The sequence below is a fragment of the Nylanderia fulva genome, unplaced genomic scaffold (assembly GCF_048542155.1).
Source record: "Nylanderia fulva isolate GAGA-0341 unplaced genomic scaffold, ASM4854215v1 Scaffold34, whole genome shotgun sequence".
Taxonomy (NCBI): domain Eukaryota; kingdom Metazoa; phylum Arthropoda; class Insecta; order Hymenoptera; family Formicidae; genus Nylanderia; species Nylanderia fulva.
In genome coordinates this window covers 1480159-1496404 of record NW_028190411.1, presented here as the reverse complement: position 1 = coordinate 1496404, position 16246 = coordinate 1480159, and the positions used below count along the sequence as shown (strand labels likewise).

At 31.6% G+C, this 16246-nt stretch overlaps 3 protein-coding genes across 12 annotated transcripts; 2 read left to right on the top strand and 1 right to left on the bottom strand.

Annotated features, from left to right (window-relative positions):
* Positions 1 to 475: 475 nt before the first annotated feature.
* On the top strand, positions 476 to 3613 carry LOC146722268 (G2/mitotic-specific cyclin-B-like). 2 transcript variants are annotated; one of them, XM_085485090.1, is made up of 6 exons: positions 476 to 653; positions 1281 to 1871; positions 1979 to 2218; positions 2338 to 2456; positions 2530 to 2768; positions 2900 to 3613. In XM_085485090.1, the coding sequence occupies exons 1-6, from the start codon at positions 624 to 626 to the stop codon at positions 2905 to 2907; spliced, it is 1227 nt and encodes a 408-aa protein (XP_085341216.1). In that variant the 5' UTR covers positions 476 to 623; the 3' UTR covers positions 2908 to 3613. The 2 variants fall into 2 exon arrangements, with proteins under 2 accessions (XP_085341216.1, XP_085341215.1); XM_085485089.1 differs by having other exon boundaries at positions 2530 to 3613.
* Elp1 (elongator complex protein 1) lies at positions 2530 to 10909 on the bottom strand. 4 transcript variants are annotated; one of them, XM_029310919.2, is made up of 14 exons: positions 10450 to 10909; positions 9658 to 10363; positions 8972 to 9492; positions 8342 to 8770; positions 7770 to 8264; positions 7447 to 7691; positions 6916 to 7346; positions 5738 to 6836; positions 5423 to 5616; positions 5005 to 5266; positions 4787 to 4920; positions 4506 to 4660; positions 4375 to 4438; positions 2530 to 4290 (listed from the first exon to the last, which is right to left on the bottom strand). In XM_029310919.2, exons 3-14 carry the CDS (start codon positions 9449 to 9451, stop codon positions 4229 to 4231), a joined length of 4050 nt encoding a protein of 1349 aa, XP_029166752.1. In that variant the 5' UTR covers positions 9452 to 9492; positions 9658 to 10363; positions 10450 to 10909; the 3' UTR covers positions 2530 to 4228. The 4 variants fall into 4 exon arrangements, with proteins under 4 accessions (XP_029166752.1, XP_029166750.1, XP_029166749.1 ...); XM_029310917.2 differs by having other exon boundaries at positions 4787 to 4923; positions 10438 to 10907; XM_029310916.2 differs by having other exon boundaries at positions 4787 to 4923; positions 10450 to 10907.
* Positions 9841 to 14253, top strand: LOC114937469 (ubiquitin-conjugating enzyme E2 N). Of its 6 annotated transcripts, none has more exons than XM_029310920.2 (3): positions 9841 to 10007; positions 11583 to 11842; positions 12143 to 14253. In XM_029310920.2, the coding sequence occupies exons 2-3, from the start codon at positions 11598 to 11600 to the stop codon at positions 12351 to 12353; spliced, it is 456 nt and encodes a 151-aa protein (XP_029166753.1). In that variant the 5' UTR covers positions 9841 to 10007; positions 11583 to 11597; the 3' UTR covers positions 12354 to 14253. The 6 variants fall into 6 exon arrangements, with proteins under 6 accessions (XP_029166753.1, XP_029166759.1, XP_029166757.1 ...); XM_029310926.2 differs by lacking the exon at positions 9841 to 10007 and adding an exon at positions 10127 to 10445; XM_029310924.2 differs by lacking the exon at positions 9841 to 10007 and adding an exon at positions 10460 to 10716.
* The last annotated feature ends 1993 nt before the right edge of the window (positions 14254 to 16246 follow it).

Sequence of the window (16246 nt, the reverse complement as noted above, 5' to 3'; positions counted from 1 at the left end):
TGTGTTTATAAAAATGAAATATATAATTATAAAATAAAATTGCGTGATGACTTTTTTCATATATATATATATATATATATATATATATATATAGATTATCTTTATTCTTATAAATGTGATATAAATCTCTATGTGCGCTGTTTTAATTATTTTCCTTTGTGTTTAATTTATTATATCTAATATTGCATACAATTATATTTTTATGCTTTTTATTACAAAAATCTGTCTATTGTTTATTATTCATTTTATTTATTTACGAGTTTTCTGCAAACAGATCAAAGAGACCATAGATTTATATATATATATAGAGGTATATTTATATTATATTTTTTGTGTTGTGTTTTCGATCTACAATCCACGGTTTCTATTAGTCTATGATTCAGCACACGATCGACCAATCGGGAAATCGGATTTTGCTGCGCGCGCAGCTGCAATTCTGCGATATTTCAACTTCACCCCTCGGACCCCGGAGGCGCCACCAAACGAACAAATTCAAATCGAGGGAAGACGTTACTTGATGAGGCCGAGTTTGTCTGACCTGTGTTACTTTTCGGAGGAAGCAGCGATACATATTATTTTGGCTTCGCGAGAATAGCATTTTTTTTCTGCGAAAGTGATTGACAATGGCGACGAGAAATCGGACCGCGGTTACGGTGAGTCAATAATTTATGTATAACAATCGAAGAAAATATTTCTCCTCTAATAATGGAGGTCATCCATAAAAACCCTTTTAAATACCCTCGTTCTTTTAAACGTGCTTCGCCACGTTTTCGATGAATTATTATTTGCTCTAATAACGATATCCTTGGATTTTTCCGAAACATAAAGTATTATTATAAACGTAGTCTAATTATGTTATTTTTTTACAAATTATTTTTAGGGTATTTTCTTCTTTTTTCTGCAGACTTAATTGTCCGCGAAAGAGATTACACAGAACTTTTACGAACAAAGAACCTTAAATTGAAGCTATTCTGTCAAAATATATTCTATCGTTTCATCAGAAATCTTATTTTTATAAAAATATATAAATAGTTTTTACAAATGTGAACTTAAATAATTATTTTCTTCCTCGTGAATTTCACTCTTCTCTCTGTGGAAAACGATGCTTTTGCCATGTGTATGATATTGATTTAAATAAAAATGTTGCATTAAAAATGAAAAAATATATATATGTATATATATTTACACGGAAATATATACGTTATAACAATTTTCAGAATATTATATATATTTTAAATACGTAAATTTTCTCTGAATTTTTCTTCTCTTTTGTGTTGCAGATAAACCATGCAAATCAGGAGAATGTTAAAAATGTAAAATCAATTCATTTACCAGTGAATGCAAAAAGAGCGGCACTAGGAGAAATAAGTAATAGAGTTAATACATTGAGAGGTGCACAGCCTATAGATAGGACTAGCTTACTGCAGAAGGATAAGAAAGTGGTAATATCAAAGAAACATGCTGTGAAACCAAATGTGTCTGAAAAGCCAGTGCAAGTTGTACAGCCGGTTATTTCTGTCACGGCTAAAGCAGATAATGTGTCTAATGCAGCCACCATCTCAGCGATTCCTGTTAGTCAGAAAAAGAAAGGGATACCATCGTTTTCGACAGACTTATTGAAGTCTGAAGATATTGACGAACAAGATAAGGGAAATCCTGTTTTAGTTTCCATCTATACTAATGAAATACATGAGTATTTAAGGACATTAGAAAAAAAGACCCCTATTATAAAAGGATTTCTAACGGGCCAGGAAGTTACACCCAAGATGAGGAGTGTTCTGGTAGATTGGTTAATCGAAGTACATCAACAATTTCGATTAATGCAAGAAACATTGTATCTCACAGTTGCAATTATTGATCGTTTTTTACAGGTAAGTTTAACGCAGTGCGACAACATAGCACATCTTTTTAGTGTAAAAGTTTAAATGTTTTTCAAACTTTTATATATTATATATCTGTATGTACTTTATTGTTGCAGTCTGACAAAACTATAGACAGAAAGAAACTGCAGCTGGTAGGTGTAGCAGCCATGTTTATCGCTAGCAAATATGAAGAAATGTATTCGCCGGATATAAGTGACTTTGTATACATCACAGACCAGGCATATACAAAGTTAGATATATTGGAAATGGAAATGCGCATAGTGAAAATTCTAGAGTATTCATTCGGCCGACCATTACCGCTGCATTTTCTTCGAAGATACAGCAAAGCTGGGAAGGTACATACAAATGTATTTGTTGAAATATTTAAGCTTCCAGGACTTCATTTGCATTATTAAAAATTATATATTATTGTAGATGTAGCACAATTTTTTAAATCTAAATTATTTATTTTAAGGCGCTCCCTATCCATCATACAATGGCCAAGTATTTCCTTGAACAAAGTTTGGTTCACTATGAAATGTGTCACTATTCACCTAGTCTCATCGCTGCAGCAGCATTATATCTAGCATTTTTGTAAGAAATAGCGCATTTTTTTATCGCACTTTTCGAAATATCAATGATTACTAGAGCATAATTATTCTTATAGAATTATTGGTAATGATGAAGACGAAGGCAAAGATATCTGGACAGACACTTTAACATACTACAGCACCTATTCCAAGGATGATGTATTACCTGCAGTGCGTGATATTGCTGTCATGATAATTAATGCAGAAACAAGCAAGTATCAAGCTGTGAGAAAGAAGTACGTTCATGTGAAGCATATGAAAATTAGTATTCGGCCAGAGCTCAAGTCGCCAATTATGGTTTCCATTGCAGCAAGAAGTAATGAAACTGAATTATAATATAGAATAAATTTTTTATATTTGTAACATTATGTTGAGATATATTTTCAATAAGATATTTGTATATCATATATTTTGTATTATGTATCGATGCTTATTATGATGTTATAGTTTCATGAGAGAGAAGAGAGAGACCGAGTCCTTCAAGAGCAAAAAGAAAAAGAATTTTATCACATAGTGATGAATGTTATAGATTTTGATGTACAAATTTTTTATTGAATCTATTGTCAAAGTCACAAAGCGAAAAATGGGACGTATTTAGAGATTATATACAAAAATTTGTTAAGATAAGCATGAAAATTTAGTCAGGTATCACTGACGGACTTTATGTTGGACTGCGATAATTAAACTAGATATAGCAGAAATTAAAATACATCTTTTATAATGAAATATTAAATAAAGCTTTTAATTTTTTTTATTCATAGCTAATTATAAAAATATTTTAATTTTGATATACGTCCTACACACACGTACACGCATGCGCACATACACAAATACTTTTAATATCACCATATAGAAATATATAAGTATTCCAAGACATAAGTACTTCATTTTTTTATGCTTTTATATTCATATTTTCTCAATAATCTGCTAATTAAGTTTTTTACTTGCTATTTTAAAATATAAATTGCATGAAAGTTATGTGCAAAAATCAGAAATTAGAATTTTTGAAGATTTATGAAATTTTTATCAATATGGTGATATAAAGTTTATACTTAATTATATACGTTATATTACTATATATCCTCTATAATATGTATATAAAATAACTATTGTATAAGTATATTTGCTTGAGGGAAGATAAAATTTTATATTGTTAGTTAAGTAATCTAAATTTTAACAATTCTCCAAATTAAGAATGAATGTTTAATATATATACATGACAAAATTTCAAAATCAATATCCAAATGGCCACTATATATATTTAGGCTTTATTAGTTATAAATTATAATATAAAATACTATAACTATACATATATCTTTGTAAATAAATAACTAAATTAATATAACGTATTTGCATTAATTAATTGGAATTACCTTAATTTCTCTTATGCAATAAAATAAAATAAAATCTCCTTTGCACTCATGTATTTTAACATTTTTTATAACTCATTGAGCAAACTTTTATTAGAATATTGATATTTTGCTACTGGATAAAATTTTGTCAAATGAAAAAAAAATTAAATAAAAAATTTATCGAAGATAATCGCCAATTAAATTAATCACAATTTATCAATTTAATCCAAGTTAGTCTAAAACCTAATCTCTCATTAATGTCAAATTATGACATTAGAAATGTGAATTTTGTTTGCTGAATACATTGAATTATAAGTCATGGTTGAACAAATTCATTGTTCATTTAACATTTAAGTTTATATGCTGAAAAATATTTAAAAAATAAAGGAGAAAAAAGAGCGTATATTTGTTTAAAAAAATTTTTTTAGAAAATATCTGAAACGCAGGATGTTATATCAGTTTCTGGTGGATGTGTAATGTATCGTTCTGAAAAATAAAAATTAAAAAGAACAAAAACACTTAAGGAATGCAATAGATATCGCTCTAATACTATATTGCATGAGTACTTACCCACTAATTTAATAGGTGCAGTAATTTCTTGTATTTGTGCTGGTGTATAAATTGTCATTTTTTCCTGTTAATAATTAAAAGATATAGAGCATGATTCTCAAAAAGAAAGAATATTCTTATTAATTACTTACCAGCTCGGTTAAACTTGTAGGGGCTGATTTATTCCAAATTTCAGATTTACTACTCTCCACTAATTTGAAAAAGTTATTTATTTTACTGAGGAGCTTCTCCGCGCATTCATCAAATTCGAAGCGTATCAACGTTTGTACAAGTCGAGACCATTCATCTGTAAAATGAAAAATATACATCGTAAATCAAAACACACATATTCGGCGTCTGTTCTAACTAGATGTTCGAAAACAATACAATTATTTATTTATTGTACATACATATATTGTTTATTTGAACAAACCTCTATTTTTATACGTAGTAGTAATAATTTGATAAAGAGCGTGTATTAGACCTAAATCTTCAAACGTACTGCCCTCCTTTAAACTTAAAAGCTTCCTTTCTTGCTTTCTACGATTTTTATTTGATCGATAGCTTCTCCTATAAAAAAAAAAGATATATTCACACATCTCTTACTTTATTAAATTATGGAAATATAACATATAACAGAGAAAAGTGCACCTGGAAGCTGTAGACGTTCGCGATTTTTTACTTGAAACAGAACCTGCGATGCTGCTTGTTTCACTAAGAGAATCTGTAATTTCTTTGCCGAATACCGGTTCGTCACAGATTGATTCACTAAAAGATCGCATTTGTCTCGCGCTTATTTCTGATCTTATCGACGCAAGACGCGACTTATGTCTAAGAAAATCTTCTTTAAAGCTATCCAATTGCAACATTACATGTTCCGCGTGTTCCATTACTCCAGGTTTAATATGTGTCTCTGTAAAAATAATAAACAGTTGAAATATATCATAACATATTTAAATTTTCTATTTTTTAAAATATGTTTTACACAAGTTATTAATTTATTTTAATAAGTTTATACTACTTATGTGTATTAGATATTAATCTACTTGCTCTTATTATTATTACTTACCACACAGATCGAGACGTTGAACATCATGTGCTATTCTTATGGCACGTTTCCAAATTTTTCCCTCACACAATATTGCAACAGCTTCTTCAACGTCGTTTAAGTAATCTTTCAGTATTGTAGCTGCATCCTCATAATTTCGTTCCACCTTTAAGCATTTCACTAGTAGTTCATAAAGTTCACGTGAATCACTAGAACTGAAGAAACCCTTCTAATTATTATATAGTATTATTTTATACACATATTATAAATATATCAATTCTGATAATGACAGAATAATGTGTTTGTGTATATACATAGATTGAATTATATTTTTACCTTAATTTCATTTCTCTCGATACCGCGATTGCGTCCTGCCAACTATCGCCTAATGTACAAAATGCCTTGAAAGCTCTGTCGAGATCGCCACTTCTATAAAACATCATACCGGCTTCTTGATACTTCGTTTTAATTAATAAAAATTCTCCATAAGCTCGAGCAATCCTTTTATGTTCTGTACTACCTATCTTAAACAATTTCAATGCCTTTGAGTATAATTTCTGATGAAGTACTAAATTAAAACACTCTTCAAACTTGGTCGAATCTTTGGATATATGTTCGAGTGCTGATTCATAGCGTTTAAGATGCATATCAATGGAATACTTCATGTAATTTTCACTTAGTTTCTTCAAGCTATTTAAGTATGGAATATATTCTTTGGGATCTTTCGATGATTTGGAGGCCACAAACATTGCCAGTTCGAAGTCATACATGCCTAATGCGATGTCATATAAAATATCTATGTTCACAAAATGTAGCAGATACTTTAGCGCATCCTCGGCAGATGTGGAAGAACGAAATCGCACTGACTTTTGTGAATCCTCGAGTAACTTGACTTGTTTTACTTTAGCAAGTGCTTTTTCTAATCCTTGTTTTTCGTGATTTTTCACCAAGCTCACCAATATCGGTTGTATCAGATTACCCGCGTCATGTCGTCGCTCCATAATATCTCTCAATAATTTACAAACTTTGTTAACTTTAGTCTCGTCACTTCCTGATGTCGTGATCCATCCTACAGGACGACTCGAGTAACAATTCGCGTACATCGTCCTAGTAACGTCTTCGTTTTGCAACTCTGACAAAAACAGACTTAAGGAACCTGAATTCGTGATTTCTTCTACAAACTTTTCTGCGTTATCCATAAACAGTTTCGGATCGTGGTCGTATATTAAATTCAAGTTTATACGTTGTTTCTTCATTATGTGAAACGCTGTCTGATAATTGCAGTTATTGAGATAAGATTTTAATATATGCAACGATAGTGCCCTTGGTTCTATGCATTCCAAGTTTCCTCTAGGCATCTGTAAAATTGTCTTCGAGTCTTGAGATATCGCTGCTATTAAATGAGAATTTTTCTCCACCCGTCTGATATAGATATCTGTAATGATACATAAAAAGTCAGAAAAAGGAATATAATGTGCGTGTACATATATATATTAAAATGAATAAAAATTCACCTGCAAGTGATATTTCGTTACTGCCATTTTCCCAAGGCTTGACAGTCAAGTCGTGTTTACTCAACTGCTGTATACCGCTTTCATTTAATGGAACACAAATCAATGTGTGTTGCTGTGTTGTGAGAAGCAAGAAATCGGAATGTACGTAGAAACTCGTAATATTCTTCGCAATTTCTTTTCCATCAATCGAGAGACAATTTGTGCAAAATAGAGCAATAATAATGTCTTTTAAGTCAATTTTTATAACTTCCACTTTTACAACTTCCACATAATAAAGGTGTCGTTCTCTTAGAATCATATTTTGCGACTCAAGTTTGTTTGCACCTCTGGTATATTTGAATACTTCACCACGATTCATCATTATATAAGCCGCATTTATATCGGATGAAGGAATTATGTTTTCTATAGAATTTTCTACAAAAAAAACTTTCCTATGGAAAAAAATTTAAGTTCATATATCTTTTTATGACGTGCGCGCAATTTTACGTATTTTTTTTTTAAACATAAAATTGAGAAGAAAAAATTACATACTGTATTGCCAAAATATTCTCTTCAGAATTTAATTTAATTATTTTTTTTCCCTTTAGTATTGCATCAAGAGACAAAATGCACAAGAGATTATGTTCATTCGTAGTTATAGAGAATAATATAATATCTTCTGCAAGCCATAATAAATGATGCATGGCATATACACAATTATCAATTCCCATTATACTTAAAGTTGAAAATTCAATATTGTATGACCATAAAACTTCATATTCCGTTATAGAAGAATCCTACAAAAGATAAATTATACATTGTGAGCAAATTCTAAATAAATAAATTTACTTACATTACCATTTCAGGATGATTACCATAATTCGTTTGAAAAACGTCAACTTGTTACTCCATGATACAGTACAAAACATATTACTGTTTATCAAAGATGTTTTATCGTTGTTACTTGGTGCAAAGGCAATAGCATTTACTGGTTCTTGCATCTGTAAAAATTGATGCGCCATTGGCGGTGGAATAATTCCATCTCTGAAACTAGTAACTAGCGTTTTGTTTCCATCAATAACAGCAACCACGGTATTGTCATCTACAGTTTTGCCTCGACTATGATTCACGCACCAATTAAAAGAGCAAAATATAATTTCTTTTAATGTCAAAAGAATTAGTTTTTCATAGTTTTCAGTGCTCCATATTGCATATATCAATGGATTCTCTACAGAAAAAGTGATAGTTTGTTTTAGATACCAGTGACAATTATTCTCTGTATACAACTGTAGTATTGTATTTAATGTTTCGAAAGGTTCGCAAATGATAGCCAAGATGTCTGAATTTGGTGACCAAAGTAGATCTTTCACCTGCAAATTAGTCGATTTTTAAATAAATTTGCAATTATACGAAGCAATTTGGGAATTAATTAGCTAAAATTAAATACCTTTACTTCTCTCGGTGCAAAGGGAAGCGGAAATTCCGCGTATTTAAGACCGTTTTTCTCAAATAGTGCAACCACATGTTTATTGACTAATCTTTGAGTTGTGGCAATTAGGTTTCCTAATGGTTGCCAAGCTAAACATTCTTCCAATCCGTTAGTTGGTTCGCAGGTATAATATAAAGTACCCTTTCGATCAAATACTTTAAACTGTCGAATTGTCGATAAGTCATTCAGGAAGCTGACGGCAAATAAAGCACCGTCTTCGCGCCAAGTGATTCGAGGACGACAATCATCAAATTCGTTTGAACTTAGTTGTTCTTGTTTAACTTTGGCTGCTGCTTTCCCTGCCAAACCATGAAACTGAGTCTCTTTTTTGCCCCAACCAACAGTAACAAACTGTTTTTCTCCAAAGTCTTCCGAGTATAAATTCACCTACAATAGCACATGTTATAATTATTTATTTGATAATTATTATTTAATTATTAAAATTATATAATAATTGTATAAATATACAATTGATGCCTATAATTAATATAATTTTGTAATAATAAAACAATTATGTGCATTATATAATTGTATATTTGTACAATAAGTCAAATTTACTATTTATTTTGCAGATACATAATACGTTACCTCTGATATTATATCAAAATCAGACACCATAGCGACATACAAAATTCCGTCAACCGTTACAGCTGTAATGATCTCATTATCTGGACTAAGTTTCATACATTCTAGATCGGCAGTACACATAATCATCTCTTGTTCGAAATGTTCAAAAGAAAGTTTATCTGTTGTATTCAATTTGACAATAACACCAGATTCATATGCGCAATACATCTCCTGCTTTGTGACACAATACTCAAATCCAACAACCTTGCAATTTTCATCTCCACAAATATCAGCAACAATGCTACTATCAACATCTTCATTTCTATCATCCAGAGTCGATATCCTATAGAGTCGTTGATTGTCAAATAAAATGTATAATTCATTATTCGAATTGAGCACACAATGTACAGGTTGCAAAGGTCGAAAATCGTATCCCACAGCAATATCTTTCAAACGTTCGACATTTCGACGTCGTATTCCATGAACCGCCAAGTTCTTCATGATTTTCGATATCGTCGCACGTGTACTTCTTTATCTTCAATCTAAAAATAGAAGCCGCATTTCATTAACAATTTAATTCAACGCGCAAAAATTATAGAGAAATACGAGAGATACATTTTACGAGATACGAAATACATCTACAATCCAATATAATTCCGAATACACAATTTTATTATATATTTTACATTATAAAGATTAAAACCAACCTCATGAACTCAAGTTCCCTCATTTCAACCGCACTTTCATGCACAACCAAAGTGCAGGAAGTTCAGCCGCGAGAGTTCAGCAGCTCTGCAGGCGAGTCCGCACCGCGGGTGACGTCATCGCCGGTAGTTCGCGTTTCTCCCGCCAGGCGGCGCTGCGGTCGCTCCGCAGCCTTCTCGCGTCCACGTCGCGACCCTACAGTCCCTCGTGACTTCATGCTCTTCGGCGGTGTCGGCGACGACGGTGTCTCCGGACGATCGACGAATGAGGGGATAATAAAACGGACGGCGAAGAGGTGGTGGATCACGTTCCGTTCTGTGCGTCGAACTTTTAATTAACACGCGCGCGAGTGGTAAGTGCGAGCCGGAGTGACAGATTTATTAATAAAAATCCGAAAGAGAGAGAGAAGGAGAGAGGACTGACTGACTGACAGACGGACGGACGGGCGATCAGCAGCGCCATCGGCAGCGCGATAAAAGATGAAGCGGCTGTGAAGGGGCCAACCACCGCGATACATCGTTCACGCCGCGGGTGGAAATTCAATTAATCCGCTCCCCACCCTCCCCCCTTCGATCGTCTATCCCCCGTGGATCCCACCGGCCGGTTTGACCCTCCTCCAGGAGTCGCCGCCGACGACGACGACGTTGGAGGACGAAGGATCGGCCCTTAGGAGACGCCGCGGGGAGAACTGTCAGACGGGCGAGAATTCTGCGGATTTGCGGAGAAAAAAAAAAATATATATATATATATAGATATATATATATATATATATATATATACACATTATATCGTACGTATACGTGTCGGTCCGTGCGCTGTCAATGGTGCGTCCTGCGTCGCCGATAACGACGAGAATTCCCTCTCTCCCTGGATGGTCTCTTTGTTTATGCGCGTGGTTTTCGAGATGAAAGAATTTTGTTGAAGGATCTTCAGAAATCACGAGATTATTCTCTCCCCCTCCCTACGTTGAAGAACAGACCTATCTGCGTTTACACTTTCGACATTTGGACCCGCACGCATATTTTTGCTTACGCGCGAAGCTGCGCGCTCGCAACAAACACGTACGAGACGTATTTATGTGCGTGTGCGTGTCTGTACGAGTGTGTACGTGCGGTCCTCTCGATGCGGCAAGCTGTCATCGACGCTGTCAATTCGCAGCCGATCGCCCATTCGTCCGTCCCGAACGAACGAGTGTTTGAAAAGAAAAGAAAAAAGATTATTGATTATCTCTCCGTCTCTCTCTCCGATATAAGCCAAGATATCCGGATATACGGTTTGTAGATCGCGGTGCGAATAAACGTCCGCACGGCGCGGCATTGTGTTTTGTGTAGAAAGGAAAGGTGGGAGAGACGGAGAGAGAGAGAGAAAATTTTTGGTGTGGTATGCAAGAGATGCTGACGATGTTGCTCGAGACAATTTTTTTTTTACGTCAACACGTCTATTCTCGTTTGTAATTTAGCATGAGAATGATTTATTTTGTAACGAGAAACAAAATTATATTTGTTAATGCGGCTATTCATTTCGGAGCAGATGATAAATATGTTATTGTAAAATATGTGCATAATATAAATTCTTTGTTATTAATGAATTGAAATTTTGTATTGCAAATTATATCAGACAAGTGCTTTGAGTTATCGTAAAATATTGAAACATTATTAATGGAAACAATTTTCTTTAGAAAATGATATAATACATCATTTTATTGTTAATAATTTTTTGAATTTAAAAGAGATGCGTAGAGAAATCAAAGAATTTTTTTCACGTAAAACTTTAAGAGTGAGAAGGATGACAAAGTACAAGTTGATTTCAAGATAAATTTTTTCTCAGGATTTTAATTAAAAACTTATCAAAATATTTTGTGTATTTTGTACACCTTGTGTCTGTGCAAAATTAATGTTTAATAAATTTGCATTTTTTTCCTTTACAGATCTTTGCATGAACAATGGCAGTGTTACCACGGAGGATCATTAAAGAAACTCAAAGATTAATGCAAGAACCAGTTCCTGGTATTAGTGCTGTACCAGATGATACAAATGCTAGGTATTTTCATGTAATAGTAACGGGACCTGAGGATTCGCCGTTCGAAGGTGGACTGTTTAAGCTCGAATTGTTCCTACCTGAAGATTATCCAATGTCTGCACCTAAAGTTAGATTCATTACAAAAATATATCATCCAAATATAGACAGGTAAAGAGAAAACCATAATGCATTTACTTTAATTATCATAGATACACAAGTTTTAAATTCTTCATTGAGTAATTTCTAGTCATAATTTATTAGCTATGCGTCACATGAATTACAGGGATGTAGCTCTCTCTGATAAATTAAACTCTTTCTTTAATTATAGGCTACACACAATAATTAAAATTGCTTTTGTACATTTATTGTGTAAAACTTATGTCGGAATTAAGAGAAAAGTGGCAAAAACAAATAGTTCCTTCTCAAGATGTTTAAAAAAAAATACGAATTATTTCACTTTATTTGCAGATTGGGTAGGATTTGCCTGGATATTCTCAAGGACAAGTGGAGTCCAGCACTTCAAATCAGAACAGTTTTGCTGTCTATACAAGCGCTTCTAAGTGCACCGAATCCCGATGATCCTTTGGCAAATGATGTAGCTGAACTTTGGAAGGTCAACGAAAGCGAGGCGATACGTAATGCCAAAGAATGGACTCGAAGATACGCTATGGACAACTGATCTCAGCCTTGTCAGATCGCCCACGACAAAGCAAAGCGACGTTATTCCTACCTTTCCCAGACTTTTCATCACCGTACCCGCACCAATTGCGTATCCGGCACCTGTGTCCACAATTTTGCTATAAAAATAATAAAAGTTTTGTAAGAGTAAAAAACAGAATGGATATTTTCTATATCGTGGGGGAAACGCGAAACTGTTGAATTTATTCAATCGCTCATTAAGGAATATCTTCGTAAATATCTTCCTACATTGAAATGTTGCGAATCTCTTTCTATAAGAGAGAAGGGAGGGAGGCAGGCAAAAAAGCCTCTCTGTGTGAGGAGAAACGATGAAATATGTTACACTATAACATATAAGTTTGAAGTTGTATTAAGCAAAAATATGCTATATACAAATCTCATATTGCTATGAAACCTTTTGTGCAATTTGCAATTTATCCTTTTTTTCTTATTCCTAGTGTATATTATTAAAAAAAAAACTGGAATTGAAAGGTTATGTTATTTAACATATGGATTTTCTTCTTGAAACAAATTTTTATTGTATATATTAACTGGTTATATATGTATATTTCTCTCTCTTTTTCTTTGTCTAATACATTATGGATTAAGTATTATTGCATATTTAGAGAGAGAAATGAGAGAGAGAGAGAGAAAGGCATAAAATTATACAAATAATGTAGCTATTATTTATCACATATCTTACAGATAATATATAAAAGAAACGTCACAAACATTTTTTCAATTTATAAACTTGAATATTTAATTTTTTGTCCGAATATAAAATACTGTGAAATCTTTTAGATTTTCAACATATAAGGACAAAAATTTATTTCCAATATTTTTGGTTTTTATTCAGAGAAGTTTGACTATATAAGTAAATAGAAATCTTCCATTATTATGTTAATACTAATTGCCAATTATAATCGCTTAAAGTGTAAATATAAGTAAAAAAAGTAGGGTCTATTGTGTGTCTTATGATAAATAAATTCTATTCATTAAGATGTTAATACACATAATATAAAAATTTCTGCACAGGAAAAATAAATTTTCCATATAGAAAATTGTTTTACAAGAAATGCTTATATGAATGACAGTAAAATACATAGGAAAAGATATACATAAATATTTTCCATTTTATCAGTAAAATTAGCAACTGTAACGAGAATATGCAAAAAGTATCTAAATTGATATATATTGCATATAATTTTAGCAAAATAGTAGAAACATATACAATATCTTTGTAACAAAACAATGTGTGGCAAAGGAATAGTATATTATATTGATAGAAATCTATATTTATAATATACACACCACTCTTATTGTCATAATGAATGCATTGGCTCAATAAAATATGATAAAAATAATATCATTTATATCTAATCTGCGCGTTATATTGCAACAAATATGAAAAAAATATATAACCAGTTAGTATGCAAATATCTTCTGAAAAAGGAAAACTACTGGAGAGTCGCCCTTTTTTAATTATTATTATAATAGGGAGATTTTGTAATTTAAGGACACGGGGATAGATTAAAACAATTGTAGATAATCTGCAATAATAAAGAGATTATTATTAAGAGTTTGGGATATATAGAGTAATTATTGTATGCATTATTATTATATTACACGTGTACTAGTTACATAGTACACGCAGGATTTTTTCCAAAAGCCAATATGGCATAATTAAAATAATAATTAAGGTCCAAGAGAGAAAAATTTTAATGCAATGTACGTTTAATTGTTAATGTACATTTCATTACGTTCATTCATCGTTAATTAACTATGTCTGTATCTCGCCAACACATTATAGTACCCTCTCTTTAATCGTTCATTTACGTCATTGCTCTAGGGAAATATTTTAACATACGTTGCCATTGATTATAAATAAAAGTTTTATTTTAGATGAGCCTCTATCATTGCCGAGTTAATAACCGAATATGATAAGTTAATAATAAAGTATTAACAAAAATGATCAAATTGATTTCTTTCATAAAAATATCTGTGTAGGTTTAAGTCATATAATACACATTTTATGCTTTTGTTGTAAAAAAAAGTGTATCGATAAAAATCTTGATACACTTTCAATAAGAATATTATAACATGAACTCAGTATTATAAAACGATAAAAAAGCTCGTTAGGACATTTTATAAAAGAAAGAGTAACTTTTATCGGTGCTTCTATACTTTTCACGATATATTAATAGTTTAGATTAATTTTAGACTGCTTTTATGAACGCTTCATAATGTATATATACCTCACTGCTTCATATGTCATGCGGATCAATATTTTGAAGAAATAAAGCCTTTAAAAAGAAAACAAAAACGGAGAAGATGCTATATTTTGTTCTTATCAACATATCATATTGTGCGAGAAATCCGAGCAATAGATATATACACACAACTATGTTTAAACTTGAATTCAAAATTACATTTTATTGTATCTTAGTATGGACTAGCATATACCATATACACATTCAATAGCTCACTTATAATTTATAACTTATTATACACTCACAAACATTGATAAAGACAGTCATGATATCTTGTAGCATGTTTCATGACTGGTGAAGCTACAGCGCAAGCTCTATATATATGTATATATATATATATATACATATATATATATATATATATATATATATATATATATATTTATATATATACGTGTGTAAGATATAATTATTTTTATTTGTTACGAGAGAATGGCTGGGTTTCAATTATTTCAACGATTCTGACTGGCAATTTTGTATTCTATCGTCCGTACTGCGACTGCACGATCATTATTCATTATTTTATAAGGCTTAATTTTATAAAACACACATGCTTTGTTATCAACCAAATATATATATATATATATATATATATATATATATATATATATATATATGTATATATATCATAAATCAGGCATTATTCGCCATGTCTTCGTTAAAGAACGACTGTGATCGTACAAATATCGTACAATGCTTGGAAATAATTGCACGGCGAAACTTTCTTATTTAACAATTGTATGCTTATTTAAATTTAAAGAGAGAACAAGTTCACTACTACGCATCTTCTCTCCTTACATTCGTTCATACATAATTCACCGATAGCCGTAGAAAAGCTAGAAAAGAAAAAGGTTGTATAGAAAAAAATTTAGATGAGTAGAGAATATCGAGAAATAATATTAAATAAACCTAATACGATTTTATGCTTAAAATAAATATTCCGATATAAGCCACATTTTAATAATTTATATACCCTTAAAATATCAAAATTAAAGTATTATGAAAAAGTATTATGCTAATTTAATAGTACATTAAATTTTCATGTCTAAAAACAAATAAGAAATGAGCATGCATGACCGGATCAATAGTAAATAAGTGGTGGATGTTATTATTAAAATGTGGCTAGACACATTCACATAGTCAGGGTGGCTTGCGATGGTTGAGTATTAACTTATGTGTATATATATATATATATATACTTATATATATATATATACTTTCTGTATTTATATTATATATATATATATATATATATATATATATATATTCATCTTATTCTTAGCGTAATGACTAGATAAGTTTCAGCCACCCAATATATAACATCTTGTGTTTGATCCCATATATTATAATCATATTTCTCTGTTGCTCATTGAATATATGGTTAAAATTTCTATGCCAAAATTCATTATCCTAACGTATATATATTATATGATCATGATTTATTCTAGGATTTACTCTGGTGATCTTTCGGCAAAGGATAAAGGACTTTTTGCATATTCATTTAAATATTTGCCGATGAAGAATGAAGGTCTTCTAGCCCACAATGATATATCGGTTCCCCATGATATGCAATATCGTATATAATATGCCTCGCTATATCCTCTTCAATCAAGTAATCGAGAAT

Bases quoted from the DNA above. Each gene is read 5' to 3' on its own strand.
- LOC146722268 (XM_085485089.1), top strand. From the start codon at position 624: ATGGCGACGAGAAATCGGACCGCGGTTACG. The intron at 654-1,280 runs GTGAGTCAATAA...TTTGTGTTGCAG, and splicing joins GAAATCGGACCGCGGTTACG to ATAAACCATGCAAATCAGGA. The intron at 2,457-2,529 runs GTAAGAAATAGC...TTATTCTTATAG, and splicing joins GCATTATATCTAGCATTTTT to AATTATTGGTAATGATGAAG.
- Elp1 (XM_029310917.2), bottom strand. From the start codon at position 9,451: ATGAAGAACTTGGCGGTTCATGGAATACGACGTCGAAATGTCGAACGT. The intron at 7,692-7,769 runs GTAATCATCCTG...TATCTTTTGTAG, and splicing joins CGTTTTTCAAACGAATTATG to GATTCTTCTATAACGGAATA. The intron at 5,617-5,737 runs GTAAAAATATAA...GGGTTTCTTCAG, and splicing joins TCGAGAGAAATGAAATTAAG to TTCTAGTGATTCACGTGAAC.
- LOC114937469 (XM_029310920.2), top strand. From the start codon at position 11,598: ATGGCAGTGTTACCACGGAGGATCATTAAAGAAACTCAAAGATTAATG. The intron at 11,843-12,142 runs GTAAAGAGAAAA...CTTTATTTGCAG, and splicing joins TATCATCCAAATATAGACAG to ATTGGGTAGGATTTGCCTGG.